This window comes from Rattus norvegicus, chromosome 4 (genome assembly GCF_021556685.1).
Source record: "Rattus norvegicus strain SHRSP/BbbUtx chromosome 4, alternate assembly SHRSP_T2T, whole genome shotgun sequence".
NCBI lineage: Eukaryota > Metazoa > Chordata > Mammalia > Rodentia > Muridae > Rattus > Rattus norvegicus.
Window position 1 is genome coordinate 183,516,577 of NC_141537.1, and position 16,423 is coordinate 183,532,999.

At 40.7% G+C, this 16,423-nt stretch overlaps 1 protein-coding gene across 3 annotated transcripts in view; it reads right to left on the reverse strand.

Moving 5' to 3' along the window:
- Positions 1-406: 406 nt before the first annotated feature.
- Positions 407-16,423, reverse strand: part of LOC120102440 (uncharacterized) — a 190,629-nt gene continuing 174,612 nt past the window's right edge. For 2 of the 3 annotated variants that reach the window (XM_087659838.1, XM_087659837.1), the window contains 2 exons: positions 2,346-2,457; positions 407-1,369 (listed from right to left, as the gene is read on the reverse strand). In XM_087659838.1, coding sequence (XP_087515964.1) covers positions 2,381-2,457 — 77 coding nt within the window. In that variant the 3' untranslated portion in view covers positions 407-1,369; positions 2,346-2,380. Of the gene's footprint in view, positions 1,370-2,345; positions 2,458-12,632; positions 12,775-16,423 lie in introns of those variants that run through there. The other variant, XR_015687171.1, reaches the window with a different exon arrangement.

The window sequence follows — 16,423 nt, forward strand, 5'->3', positions numbered from 1 at the left end:
GGGTTTGGCAATTCTGTCACCTCTCTGGCTGAGGTAGAGTTGGGGAGGGGGAGAGAACAGGAGCAGCTGTTTTGAGAGCAAAATGTGGAATGCTGAAAATTCCAAATTAAAGGTTTTTAAAAAAGAGCTCATTTATAAAAGCAAATAATGGAAATTACCAGAAGATTTATTCAACAAGCACAGCAACAAGCTTACATTTTACCATATACATATATATATATATATATATATATATATTTATACACACACTAATAAAGTACTAATTTTCATTTGTGAACTTGTTTTGATTCTATTAAATATTCATATTGCAAAGTTTTTATTAAAAAGGCTCTTTTGCTTAGTCTTGTGTGTGAAGAAACTTGAAGGGTTCATCCTTTTTCTTTCTTTGTAGTTTTTTTCATTTCTTGGTTGGTTAGTTGGTTGGTTGTTGGTTTGGTTTGGTTTGGTTTTTGACAGGGTCTCATTCTGTAGCTCAGGCTGGTCTGTACCTCATTATGTAGTCCAGTGGCCCTAAATTCATGGCAATTCTTCTGCCTCAGGCTTGTAAGTACTGGAATTACAGGAGTGAGCCACCAAGCCTGTTCTTAATCTGTTTGCTGACAGGAGCCATCTAGGAAAGTCTATGGCAAGCAAATGAGTTTCCTTGAGACGGTTCACCATTCTGGATCAGCTGCCGTACGGGAGGTCCCACTCATGAAAACACGGAGACGGAGAGTGATGCAATCAAGCAAGAGGTTTAATGATCCAGTGCACTTGGGTGACCCTGTAATCCGGACAGAGGCGACCCCGGGTAGCAAAAGCACACACTTTTTATACACTTGTGGAGGACAGCCGTTGGCAATAGCATGAGTTGGTCTTTGATGTTGCACATTGACCCTTACATTCCTCAATGGTGAGATATCTTTGGCATCAGATGGGAGGCTGCTAAGGGTCCTTCCCTCTTTGTGGTTAGCTCATTTCCTGGAACAGGGTGTTATTCTAAATTCTTTGGACAGGGTATAAAGCTGGCGAAAGCCCTTAGGGTCCTCATAACCTACCTACTTTCTACCAGGCCAAGCCTTCTAATAGCTCTTATGCTTCAGTAAGAACTGGGGCCCTTCAGTACGTGATGGGTGAGCTCTGGAGAGGCACAGCCCCAGGGACTTCATCCAGGAAGTCTTCTCACTTGCTTCTCACTGCTGTTGTGCCTTTCCTAACATTATTACATAGCCTAATGATTCCTGGGCATCAGCCCACCCTACTGGTCAAAGTTCCTGCAAATCAACATGAAGATGAACTGTCAAGAATTAATGGCTTTGGGGCTGGGGATTTAGCTCAGTAGTAGAGCGCTTGCCTAGGAAGCGCAAGGCCCTGGGTTCGGTCCCCAGCTCTGAAAAAAAGAAAAGAAAAAAAAAGAATTAATGGCTTTATTGAGTTCCTGATTTGATTCAAATAATTTTAGAAAGGAGATGGTTTTAGTTGTTTTGCCAGAAAGGTGTAAAAAGAATCAAGAATAGAATGTGCCCTCTTCATAGAATAGTAAGTAAAGACAGCATAATAAGGGATACAATGAGCTTTCATAAACTACACACTAGGAAGAGAAATCAGCTTGGAACAAATTTGTCATCAAGAAAAAACATTCATTCTAGGTCAGGTCCAAGGATGAGGCCACAAGTATTCATTATGATAAAGCAAGACCATGTGAAACTATGGCTTTGAACTTATAATGAGCTTATAGAATGAAATACTGCTTTGAACTTACTATCAACATCCTTCTATAACTTCCCTTTTGTGTAACATTTAATCTGTGAGGTATATTTATAAGGAATTTTTGTCTAGAAGGTATAAGTTGCCAGAGAGAAGAAATAAAGTGTGTCTGTTTGTCTGTCTATATGTCTGTATGTAGGTATATGTGTATGTGCATACGTATGCATGTGCACTTGAGAAATTGATGAAACTGATGGTGGGATTTGGCCAATGTGTGTGTGTGTGTGTCTTTCTGTGTCTGTGTGTCTATGTCTGTGTGTGTGCATGTGTGTGTGTGTCTCTGTGTGTGTATCTTTGTGTGTGTGTGTGTGTGTGTGTGTGTGTGTGTGTGCCTGACTTTCCTCTTTTTTTCTCTCTGGATCACGAAGAGTTAAAGAACTCCAAGCTCTTACCTGGCCAGCAAGGGGCCCTTTAGCCAGAGAGGAAAGAGCCTAAGCAACTAAGCCTTTTTTCTTAATCCCCTGCTGCTAACAGCAGAGCTAAATTGCCAGAAGCCAGTGGCTTTTATTCACAAAATAGCAAAGAGTTAAAGAAGGCAGAAACTGCCAAAGATAAGCAGCTTTGGTGTTGACTCCACACACCCCCACCACTCTACTCACCCTCGCCTCTAGCTGCCTGCCTCAGTACCTGGATGCTAGGCCTGGCTCCCAGCAGCGTGTGTTTTCAGTGCTGGAGGTAGAACTGGTGTCCTCCACATGCTAGGCAAGGAATCTACAACGAGCAACACTCATTGTTTTAAAGTTTTCATACGATATGTTTTGATAATGTTCTTCCCTTCCCCTAAATCCTCCCAGATCCTCCCCACCTCCCTGCTCAACCATCTTTAAGTTCTTTTTAAAGAAAGTAAAAAGGACAAAAAACACCAAACCATAACAACAACAACAACAACAACAACAACAACAACACACACACACACACACACACACACACACACACACACACACACACACACAGGGGTAGGGGTTGGGGGCGTCACTTTTGAAGAAAACTGATTTTCTCTCTCCCAGCAGCTATGCCTTGCAAATAGCTTTTAAGAGTATTAAAAAGTTAAGAGCAGCATTGGTAATTAAGAAAACAAAGACAATAATGGTGGATTATGCGTCCTCTGTAGAAGTCAGTATCTACCCTGTACCTGGAAGCTTCTGTGTCAGTGCAGGGGAATATTTTTGACTTGTGAATTTATAAAATCTTACAGAAGCCACGTAAAGAAAGAAGCCTGTTCCTTAAAAAAGAAAATCACCTGCACTATTTGCTTCCTGGTGAATTTTCTTTAAAGGTACAATTGAAAAAAACTGGGCAGTTATTACAAGGCTGAAGTTAGAGATCAAGGAAAAACACAGCCAAGGGTCCAAGGGTGTTGTGGTTTGCCCTGAAGTTATCTGTATTTTGATGCTAATTCCACTGCCCCCAGGACAGCTGCCTAGTCTCATACTCAGGACTCAGGTGACTTCACCAGAACCACCTCCCCATTGAATTTGTAAAGTACAGGTGAAGGGCAGGTACAGGATAGAAGGAGGTCTGTCATTGGAGGAGAAGGAAGGATGGGCGGGAGAGAAGTTTGAAGGAAGAGGAGGAGACTAGAGGAGAAAGGAAGAGACAGGAAGAGGAGATAGTGAGAAGCCATGGCAGGTGATGTTAAGATTCTGCTCTGTTGATTTACAGGTTGTTATTAATGTTCCTAAGGGATGCATGGTACCGGGCTTTGTATGTTTAAGTGGGCAATTATATCTTATCAATTGGATCTAAGATTATTGTGTTGTGTGTTCTTTTATGTGAGGGTTTGAGTGTAGGAAAGTGTTTGGGGTTGGGGATTTAGCTCAGTGGTAGAGCGCTTGCCTAGGAAGCGCAAGGCCCTGGGTTCGGTCCCCAGCTCCGAAAAAAAAAGAACCCCCCCCCCCCCAAAAAAAAGTGTTTGGTGGCAGGAGGCCACCGAGGAGTTGGGATGTGTTTCTGCCAAGATATCTAGCAGATATCTTGGGGCACCCTGGTGCAGACCTAGTGGGGTAAAAGACAACCATACTTTTTTTATTTTTATATTTCTACAACAACACAAGGGTCCTGCCAGCACACCATGCTTCCTGCAGAGTCCAGACTGTTGGCTCTGTGGCATGGCTTGAGTCACTGATTACTTGCTTAACAGATGCACCTGGCTGGCACAAGCATCTCAAATCAAAACATGCGAATCACACAGCTGTCCGGTAAGCTGTCTGAGCTCTGTGGAAATTTTCTTTTTATTTTTGCCTATCTGTCTCTATCTCCTTTTAAATTGTTTATTAATAAAGAATGACAAATTAAATATATATGAAAGATTGAAGAAAATTAAAACTATTGCTTATACTGGTAAGGAAAGTAAATGGAAGAAGACATTATCTACCCAATACCTGCTCATCTGTCTGCCAGCTACTGTGACTCACTAAATTTGCTGGATACCTATGTCAAGATCAACCATGCAGAAATTCCTACCATTCCTACCCTCATTTATTTGCTTCCACTGTGGGTATCAAAATGCCTAAGACAACTTCTTGTTTCTGCTGGAAGATATAGCAAGATAAGAGGCCACGGCTCTCATTTCTACAGTGGAAAACATCTAGGGAGACTGAAAATTAGCTGTTTTCTTGAGCACATTGGATATTTGAAACCGTGGGTCAAACAGTTAACCCAAGGTGCTGCTGGTTATAAGGATAGTTCAGAGCACTGGCTCACCTGGGCCACCAGGCATCTTATTAACTAGGAGGTAGATAGGAGCATCATCAAGTTCACACAGGGTAGGCAAAAGCCATCTCAGAGAATGTGAGTTCTTTGGGGCTGCAGATATTGTCTTGCTAGATCTTTCACCCATAGCCTCATTAGGTTCTGGGGAAATCAAAGTCCTGTTCTTAATTTGCCCATGATTACGGAAGAGCCTGGGGTGTGGGGTTTTTTCAGCTTTAGTGCCTTGACTACATCTCCACAGACTTCATGGATTCCAAAGGAGAAAATCCATGAAAGTTACCTTATTTAAGATACAAGTGATGTAGAGAATGGTTCTGAGGAAGTATTTATTCATCTCTGAGTAGCAATATGCTGGATCCAACAGGCATGTCCTCCAAATCTGTACCTGTGGGAGGCCTAAGTTAGCCATGTAGGAAGATAAAGGAGGATACACACATGGGCAGCCATGTTGGTAGATGTTTGTATGGAGTCTGTGTGTGGGTTTCAGAGTAGGTAATCTCCAATGTATGTTTGTTGCAAAGAAGGACACAAATGTCATTCCACACCCATGTAGGTAAGGGAGGGAGAACTGGATTCAGGGGCGTCTAAAAGGAAAGCCACTTTCCATCATGTTCATGTGTTTAGAGACTCTCTGAAAATATTTTCAATCTAGTTAATAATGGGTCATAAATTATCTCTCATGAACAAGTATCAGATAGTAACTAGACTTGTAGTAAATTAAAGACTCTAGTGGAGTGGGGGCTGGAGAGATGGCTCAGTGGTTAAGAGCACCGACTGCTCTTCCAGAGGTCCTGAGTTCAAATCCCAGCAACCACATGGTGGCTCACAACCATCTGTAATGGGATCCAATGCCCTCTTCTGGTGTGTCTGAAGACAGCTACAGTGTATAATAAATAAATCTTTAAAAAAAAAAAAGACTAGTGGACTGATATTTTAGATCTGCAAAACTATGTCTACCTACAAACCCAACCCTGGGGGTCTCTGAGTATGTGCCTTACCCAAACAAGGACCTGTGCAGATATAAATGGGTAGGAAAACTCATGATGACATCATCCTGTTGTGCCAAGCTGAGCCCAGAATCCAGTGTCTTCATCAGAGACAAAAAGAGCGGCACAGAGAAGACGATACGGAGATGAAGGTAGGTTGTAGTGATGTCATCACAAGAAGCCAGCAACATCAGAGCTGCCAGAAGCTGGGCAAACTGGGAAGGATCCTTTTCTGGAGTATCCACAGGAAACATAGCCCTGCCAGCCTTTTCTTTCTGTCTTTCTGTGCCCCCAAAGGTAAAACAAATCTTTGCTGTTCTGTGTGGCCGTTGCTCTGGTAGCAAAGGGAAACTCAGCACGGACCACGGTGGCTTGAATGTGAGCTGTCCTCAGAGGCTAACGTGTTTGATTACTTGGCTCCCAGGTGAAGGTGTGGTTTGGGAGGTTGTTAAACCCTGCTGTAGGGAGTGGATCACTGAAGTGGTCCTTGAGGTCTGAGAGTCCATCTCATGTCTGCTTGCTCTGTTTCTTGACTGGGTGCAGAGTGAAAGGCTGCCTCATACACATGCTGTCATGCCATTCCCACCATGGCAGACAGTACATTCCCTAGACTGTGAGCCCAAATAAAGCCCCCTCTCAGTACTTTGTTCCTGTCAGCTATTTGCCCACAACACAGAGAAAAGAAACATATATTTAGAAAAAAGGTACCAACGGAGATTTAGATCTGTCACAGTTATCTCTCTTAAGATGCATGTTATTTAAAACCAACTAATTCAAAAGCTATAATACACATGAAACCTCTTTAAACCTTTTATCCTCTACCCTTTTACCACAGAATCATCCCCCCCCCCCTTCTGCTGGCTACATAGACATTTTATGAGACTCTCTCTTCATCTCCACTACTGAGTCATCTTTCAAATATAGAAGGGGATCTGGTACTCTGCTATCCCCCAACTCAGCAAATGTCTCTTTTATAATCTTGGATTTTCTTAGCAGCTAGGAGAGTGTCATCAATACCAAACTGTGACAAACAGAGAAATATCACTTCAAAGCAGAAATGCCCAATATCATTAAATAACAGCTAAAGGAAAAGTCTGGTGTGTGCCAGCACCCATGGGATTACAGCACTGTCGGGAAAACACAGAAAGGGAAGAAAATAAAAACAACTTTGCTATATTTTACATTTGTTTGCAGCTTTCTTCATCCACAGACTGGTGCCTTTGCTCCACTTGATCTCCATCTTCAGGCATAGTAGCTGCATATGCCTAGAAGCTTCCAGAGAAGATTGTATTATCTTGGCCATTCACAGAATGGACCACATGCCCTTGTACTTTATGACCTGGGATATGATGACTTGTATAAGTTTGGCCCAGGGAGTGGCATTATTAGGAGGTGTGGCCTTATTAGAGTAGGTGTGTCACTGTGGGTGTGGGCTTAAGACCCTCACCCTAGCTGCCTAGAAAGGAGTATTCTGCTAGCAGCCTTCAGATGAATGTGTAGAACTCTCAGCTCCTCCTGCACCAGGCCTGCCTGGATGCTGCCATGCTCCCGCCTTGATGATAATGGACTGAACCTCTGAACCTGTAAGCAGCCCCAATTAAATGTTGTCCTTATAAGAGTTGCTTTGGTCATGGTGTCTGTTCATGGCAGTAAAACCCTAACTAAGACACAGGATTTCTACCTTCTGCATCTGTCCTAAGTTGACTACCCCACAGTCCATCCTTAGGAAGTTAGGTACATAAAGCTATTCTTTTTCTCAAAAAAACAAAAAAACAAAACAAAACAAAACCCACAAACAAACAAACAAAAAAACTATCTGGAAAGATTGCTCAATGGTTAAAGGTACTTGCTGCTCTCCTAGAGGACCAGAGTTTACTTCCTAGCACCCACATCATTCAGCACATGACAGACTGTAACTTTAGCTCCAAGGGTCTGATGTTCTATTCTGGTCTTTGTAGGCACCTAAATACATGTGTGTGCACTAACACAGATGCACACATAAATAAAAAAAATGAAGAATTAAAAAAATAGAAAGAAAACCAGATCACCAACAATAGGCACTTATTAGATAACCTCTAATCCGTTCATTTAAGAACTACTAGTTAGCACCTAAGGTCGTATATATGAAGGCTATGAAGTAACATAAAGGATGATTTCTAAAATAACAAGAAAACATGTTAAGATAGACATGTATGAGCACCTGATATATGAGCACGGAGCTAGAATGCTATGTTATGTCACACTGTAACTAATTACTGTAACTAGTGCCTCATATATTAAGGGACAGTTAGGTGGGTCAGAGTTCTGAGGCTAAAATGGATTTTCTTGTTAGTGTCTCACAAGACCGACGTCAAGATGCTGGTCAGGTTTGTTCTTATTTGGAGTGGTTGGGGAACAAAGGGACAATGCCCCCATGGCCTCGTTGGTGACAGATAGATAGATGGGAGTTGTAGAGCCTCCACATTACTTCTCCTTGTGTCTTCAAACCAATAATGGAGCATGACTCATTTTCACGTTTCAAATCCTTCAGACTCCTATTCCTTCTTCCTCTGTCTTGTTGAAGCTCTCACAAGATTGACTCAGGGTTGCCCAGGTAACCTCTATAATTTCAGGTCAATTGGTTCTGGACTTTAATTCAATCTTCAAAGACCTTCACAGAAGCAGTAATTAGATTCATGTTCACTTATATAACCAGAGATAGGAATCTTAACAGGACCACCTTTGAACATCTACCAGCCTGTCAATCTATCACACATTCATCTTCCCACACAGGAAGAGTTGATTTTCTGTGTAAGATTCAGTTCAGATTTGAACAGAAAACAACGAAGAAAATGAGAATTCAGCCTGTGCTACCAAAAAATTACGCAGGGATACACTACCAAAGAGGAGTTACTATCCATGGCACATAAGAAAGCCACACAGCTCAGTCACAACAAACAACAGAAACAAACAAATGAACTGAAAATGGACAGAGATGCTACATAGATGTAAGTGCTCAGTAGTACAAGTACATCTTTTTGTGTGTGTCACTTAGTTATTCCAAATTAGCCGTTATTTTTGACAGCGTCAATAACTTAGACAAAAATGCCAAGTATCACATTAGACAGGACAAGAAATGTGAGCTGGTAATAAAGGGAAGTCCATAGTTGGTTGGCTCTTGATTAAAATTGAGCTGAGTTTGAAGAGAAGTTTCTAGAGTCTTGCTCCAAGCTTACCATCGCTTCTGATCTCTTTAACACTTCACTTCACCAAGGACTTTAAATATCCAAAAGGTATTGTAATCAAATTGATCAATTTAAAATTGCTGAAGTATTTTGAAGGCAGTCAATAACAGTAGAAGCAAAAATACCTCTATTTTGGGGAATAGCACAGGCCATAAATGATGCTCTCTCTAGCTTAAGATAATACAAAAGGGTCTGGAGATGACTTTCTTGATAAAGTGTGTGCCTCACAAGCACAAGTGCCCTATTGCAAGTGTGGGTGCCCAAAAGCCATTGAACAAAACCCAGCCATGGTATTTACAATCCAAAGAATGTGGAGGAAGAGCCAAGTGGATCCCTGAGTCTCAATGAACAGCAAGCCTAACCTACTTGGCTAATGAGAGACCCTGTCTCCAAAACATAATATAAATGGTGCCTAAGGAACAAAACCCGAAGTTGAACTCTGGCTCCGTGTGCATGAACAAACACATGCATGCTCACCCACCTACACATCTGTTTACCCACTCACCCATGAATGAAAACACATGCAAAGATATTGTAAAAGCAATTTGTGTTTCATTAAAACCATAGTTTGAATTTTGATCTTTTCTAGGACCAGTGTGGTATGCAATGCAACCATCTTGTGACACCATATGTCTCAGTTACTTTTCAGTTGACCGTGATCAAGTCAACATATAGAAGAGGGTTAGACTCTATGACCATCATGACAGAGAGCATGGCAGCAGACCGGCAGACATGGTGCTGGAGCAGTGGCAGAGAGAGTTTACATCTTGATCCACAAGCATGAGGTATGATGATAACTCTTTAGAGCTTAAAACCTACCCGCCAGTGACATACCTTCTCCAAAAGACCACACCTCCTAACCCTTCCCAAAATATTCCACCAACTAGAGACAGAGTATTCAAATATATGAGGCTAGGGAGCCAATATCCTTTAAATGATCACGTCAGGCTATGGTATGGATAACAGCTGCCTTTCACAGTTGTGAGCATAGGGAAGCAACTGCTAGTCGATGGTGTACTTTGTGGATAGTGTTTTGGGTGTTACAGTTTCTGGTTTTCATCAGCTGTATACACACATGAGAATGCACACTACCTTCAATGTGCTAAGTGTGATATGAGACACTGCCACACAATAGTCTTTATGTAAAACGACTTCACTCAGCCACTGGTCAACTGGAAGCCCTCTGACACATTCGGGGCAGTCTAAGTCATGATGCCTCCTAGGTTGAGAATATTATACAAATGCATTCAGCACACCAATTTTTCAATTTATGATGGGATCATAGGAATGTAACCCTCATAAGTCAAGGAGCAGCTATGTAAATAAAATGAATTCTTCTTTCCAGGTCTGGTTTGCCACAAGCGAGACATAGCTGAATAGCTGTTAAGGTTACAACAACGAAAAGCAAAGAGATTTGTGCTGGGAACAGAGTGTTTGTTCAGGGATGATTCCAGATGCCCAGGGTCATCGCAGCAAGGAAGAGTTCTCTTTCTTCTTATATTTATGAACAGCAGTTTTAAATGCATGCTCTCTTCCAGATCCCATGTTTTAGTGAGGAGAGCAGGCTAGGCGAAACATAGTTACCGGAAAGAGAACCATATGGAAATGTGGGTAGAGGCATAGCACAGAGGAGGGGGAAGGAGCATTTGCCTAAAATCGGTGTAAAGAGTAGTATGGTGCCTGTGGCCTGTACTAAACAAGGCCAATCAAGTTCAGATCTCCATTCAGTGGGTGTGGGGAGGTACTTTTTAGTCAGTCCATTGAACACAAAAGTGTTCAATCAGGTGCTGGATATTTTTCTCTGTGTGAGGATGGCTGTACGTGTAGGAGGCTGAGTTGAGGCTATCTGTAAAATCACCTTACCTACCCTGATGTATGCCTCTGCCATAAGCATGGGCTGTGTAATGTGGATAGATGAAAAGATGGGATTGACAAAGGATTTCACAAGAAGGGGCCAACTGATGAAGGTTTATAAACGTGGACCTCACATAGCACTGGCGACTGAGATGATAAAGGGGTGTTGTCTGCTCTAAGACTGTGGAATCACAGGTTTCCCATGAACACATTCTCCATGTCCTGAATGGAAACTGGAGCTGTGCTGTGACAAGACGCAGTAAATAGCTCAAAAGAAGAAGCAGTCATTTTTGACTCAGGTTTCAGAGAAGTCAATTTATGACAGGCTGGCTCCATTACTGTGGACCTGAGTTGAGGCAGGAGGTAATGGAGGCAGAGAAGGCAGAATGGTGGACTGGTTAGTTCAAGGGACCCAGGAAGCATAACCACAGGGCAGTCCAGGAGTCCATAACAATAGGGCATAGGACACTTCACAATGACCTGCTTCCTCCAAAAAGGCCACACCCCACCAATAGTCCATTCAAATTGTGATTCCATCAATTGATCAATCCAGAGCACTTGTGATCTTCCCACTCCTCCTCCTCTGAATGCTGCTTGCATTGAGGACCTGTCTTCAGTGCATGAGCATTTGTGTGTGTGTGTGTGTGTGTGTGTGTGTGTGTGTGTGTGTTGGGCAGGGGGTTAGTTCAGAATCACCATCATAGGACTATCTCCATTAAAGTTTAAAATATAAAGATCAAGGAGAGACAGGCACTCGAGTTATACTCACTAGCTGCTCATTCCTTCCGTGTTAAAATCAATTGCCCAAAAAGCTTAAGAACTAATCTTTCAAACTTTCAATTTATTTCTCAAGTCTCATAGCATTTTAGAGTTGTGTTTAATATAAGAAATGCTGGGGCTGGGGATTTAGCTCAGTGGTAGAGTGCTTACCTAGGAAGCGCAAGGCCCTGGGTTCGGTCCCCAGCTCCGAAAAAAAGAACCAAAAAAAAAAAAAAAAAAAAAAAGAAAGAAAAAAGAAATGCTGGCAGAGGATGCCACCTCTAGATAGAGCAAAAACAATTGTGTCACTAATGTTTGAAATTAAGCAATTTCACAGCAATATAACCTTGAGGTTCATTCAAATTAAATATTATTATTGATTCTAAAATAAGGTACCTGCTACTTTTTAAACATAAGACATATATACACACATATATGTATATATATATATATATACACATAAATTCTTTAAAATGTCAGTCTTCTATCAGCATTGTCAATTACAACAGTGAAAAGAAAGATATGAAACTTGGCTTCAGCAGAAGCAATCATCTTAAATATTTTTGAATGATAGCTTTTCAAGGGTTTTGAATCAGAGTCACTCAAAAGTAATGTTTAATTTTGCGCTAAAATTAAGAAAGTTTCAAAGCCAAGTATGGGGGTGCAAGCCTATAATTCTAGCTCTCAAGAAGCTGAGACAGGAGAATTATTGTTAATTTGAGGCCATCCTGGGCTACAGAATGAGTTCCAGGAGACTGAGATGTAGGACTCTATCTCAAATTATAAACAAACAAACAAACAAACAGAATATTGGGTGTTGTTGAAGGTTCATTGTTATTTTAAATATGAACATGTTCTAGCACTGGGAAGATAGCCTTAATTATAATGGAAATTTATGCTATCCGTTATAATATCAGCTAGCAGTTTGGTTGATACAAAAGGGATAACATAAGGAATTCATAAAACATATAATTAGAAGACATATAATATATACTCGCCTTATTTTCTTTTTTCTTCTTTTTTTTTTTTTTTTGGTTCTTTTTTTTCGGAGCTGGGGACCGAACCCAGGGCCTTGCGCTTCCTAGGCAAGCGTTCTACCACTGAGCTAAATCCCCAACCCCAATCTTATTTTCTTTTTAAGACAAAGTCTCATTATGTAGCCTTGGCTGTCCTGGAACTCACCATGCAGAACAGGTTGGCCTTGAACTCACAGAGATCCACCTGCCTCTGCATCCCAAGTGCTAAGGTTAAAACTGTTTGCCACCACAGCCAGTCCCCACACCTCACACACATCCCTTTAGATTTATGAACAGATTCAAAGAGAATTGGCATCCTTCCAAAGCTCACATACCTGGTTCTGGGGGCTGAAAACAGAACCCAGGCCTCCTGCTCACCACCCCTAGTTCTGTGTATCACTGTGAGGCCCGACAAATCCATGAGATATCAGACTTACACAGTGACCTACATAAGCTTGGTCTTCCATGCCTTTTCTCAGAAGACTCCCATTTTCCCCAGTGTGCTTCTCAGTTGTCCAGGTCTCTGTGACATCACACTTCCAGACTTTTCTAGGGAGAGTAGAATTCCCAAAGCCACTGTGCTTCTCTTACAGAAATGGGCAGCTTTCATTCAGGAGACAAGCCAGCAAAGGTGAAAATGGATGCAAATTTTAAAACACAGCTCAAGACAGCAATTCAGGAAGTAAAAATACATTACTGCTGGGCAAAGACAGATGGGAGAAAGTTCTTGGGGAAAGGGGGACACTGGCTTGTACCTGAGAGATCTGTAGAGTTTCGAAGAAAGGCCCAGCAGAGAGGGCATTGAATGGAGGAACACCTGTAAATGATGTTCACATCTGCAATGTGCTCCCTCGATGCATGAAGAGGCTGTGATTTTCATTTACAATGAAAGCAACTACACGCTTATTAAGTTACATGAAGTCGACAACTGAAACGAGCCAGGAGTAAATGCAAGGCCAGCCAACAGTGAAACAGGGGATGCAAGCTAGTCACCAGGGTATAGATGCGCCAACCAAAGACACTGATCGTCAATGAAGATCAAATGTGTAAGCCAAGCATGAAATTTTGTCCTTGTACTTGCATGAAAATGCTACCGGTGAAATCCACCAAGAGAAAGTCTCAATGCCAAACATCTATGCCCCAATGCAAGGGCACCCACACTTATATAAGAAACTTTACTAAAGCTCAAAACACACATTAAACCCCCCACAATAATAGTGGAAGACTTCAATGCCCCACTCTCACCAATGGACAGATCATGGAAACAGAAACTAAACTAAGACACAGTGAAACTAATAGAGGTTATGAACCAAATGGATTTAACAGATTTCTGTGGAACATTTCACCCTAAAACAAAAGAATACACCTTCTTCTCAGCACCTCATGGTACCTTCTCCAAAATCAACCAAATAATTTGTCACAAAACAACCCTTAACTGATATAAGAAGATTGAAATAATCCCATGCACCCTATCAGACCACTACGGCCTAAGGCTTGTCTTCAATAACAGCAAAAACAACAGAAAGCCCACATACAAGTAGAAACTGAACAACTCTCTACTCAATGATAATTTGGTTAGGAAAGAAATAAAGAAATTAAAGACTTCCTGGAATTTAATGAAAATGTTGACACATCATACCCAAATTTATGGGACACAATGAAAGCATTGCTAAGAAGAAAATTCATAGCACTAAGTGCCCTGGTAAACAAACTGGAGAGATCTTATACTAGCAACTTAACAGCACACCGGAGAGCTCTAGAACAAAAAGAAGAAAACTCACCTAAGAGGAGTAGAAGGCAGGAAATCCTTAAACACTAATTGGCTAAAATCAACCAAATAGAAACAAAGAGAACAATACAAAGAATCAACAAGACCAAAAGCTGGTTCTTTGAGAAATAGATAAACCCCCAGCCAAACTAATTAAAGGGCCCAGAGGCAGTATCCAAATTCACAAAATCAGAAATGAAAAGGGAGACATAACAACAGAAACAGAGGAAATTAAAAAAAATCATCAGATCCTACAACAAAAGCCTATACTCAACAAAACTGGAAAATCTAGATGAAATTGATGGTTTTCTAGACAGATATCACATACCAAAGTTAAATCAAAAGCAGGTAAACTTTCTAAACAGGCCCATATCCCATAAGGAAATAGAAGAAGTCATTAAAAACCTCCCAACCAAAAAATGCCTAGGGCCAGATGGATTTAGTTTAGAATTCTACCAGACCTTCAAAGAAGACCTGATACCAATATTCCTTAAACTGTTCCATAACATAGAAACAGAAGGGACATTATGTAACTCACTCTATGAAGCCACAATTACTCTGATACCTAAACCACACAAGGACCCAACAAAAAACAAAAACAAACAAACAAAAAAAACCCTTCAGACCAATCTCGCTTATGAATATTGATACAAAAAATACTCAATAAAATTTTTGCAAACCGAATCCAATAACACATCAAAACAATCATTCACCATGATCAAGTAGGGTTTATCCCAGGTATCCAAGGTTGGTTCAACATACAAAAATCAATGAACATAATCTACTATATAAACAAACTCAAAGAAAAAAAATCACATGATCATCTCCTTAGATGCATAAAAAGCATTTGACAAAATACAATACCCCTTCATTTTTAAAGTATTGGAGGGCTCAGGAATCCAAGGCCCAGACCTAAACATAATAAAAACAATTTACTGCAAGCCAACAGCCAATATCAAATTAAAGAGAGAGATACTTGAAGCAATCCCACTTAAATTGGGGACAAGACAAGGATACCCACTCTCCCCATATCTATTCAATATAGTACCTGAAGTGCTGGCTAGAACAATAAGACAACAAAAAGAGATCAAGGGGATACAAATTGGCAAAGAAAAAAAAGTATCACTATTTGCAGATGATATGTTAATATACATAAGCAATCCCAAAAATTCTACAAGAGAACTTCTCCAGCTGATAAACAACTTCAGCGAAGTGGCTGGACATAAAATTAACTCAAATAAATCAGTAGCCTGATACATACAAATGGTAAAGAGGCTGAGGAAAAAATTAAGGGAACAACTCCCTTCACAATAACCACAAAAAATATAAAATTTCTTGGGATAACTCTAACCAAACAAGTGAAAGATCTGTATGATAATAACTTCAAGTCTCTGAGGAAAAAAATCAAAGATCTCAGAAGATGGAGAGATCGCCCATGTTCATGGATTAGCAGAATTAACATAGTAAAAATGGCCATCCTACCAAAGGCAATCTACAGATTCAGTGCAATCCCCATCAAAAATCCCAACACAATTCTTCAAAGATATGAAAAAAGCAATTCTCAAATTCATCTGGAAAGGAAAAAAATCCAGAATAGCAAAAACAATTCTTAACAATAAAAGAATGGCTAGGGGAGTCACCATCCCTGAACTCAAACTTTACTACAGAGCAATAGTGATAAAAACTGCATGGTATTGGTATAGAGACAGGTAGATCAATGGAATAGAATTGAAGACCCAGAAATAGAACCACACACTTATCCACACTTGATCTTTGACAAAGGAGCCAAAAATACATAATAGAAAAAAAGAAAGCATCTTCAATAAATGATGCTGGTCTAACTGGCTGTCTGCATTTACAAAAATGAAAATAGACCCATATTTGTCACCTTGTACAAAGCTCAAGTCCAAGTGGATCAAGGACCTCAACATAAAACCAGATACACTGAATCTAATAGAAAAGAAAGTGGGAAAGAGCCTTGAACTCATTGGCACAGGGGGAAATTTCCTAACAGAACTCCAATGGCTCACTCTCTAAGATCAAGAATTGATAAATGGGACCTCATGAAACTGGAAAGCTTCTGTAAGGCAAAGGACATAGTCAATAGGACAAATCAACATTTTACAGATTGGGAAAAAATTTTTTCACTAACCCCCACATCTGATAGAGAGCTAATATCCAAAATTTATAAAGAACTCAAGAAGCTAACCACCAAAAAAAACCAAACACCCAATCAAATAATGGGGTATAGAACTAAACTGAGAATTCACAACAGAGGAATCTCAAATGGCTACAAAGCACCTAAAGAAATGTTCAAAGTCCTTAGTGATCAGAGAAATGCAAATCAAAACAACCATG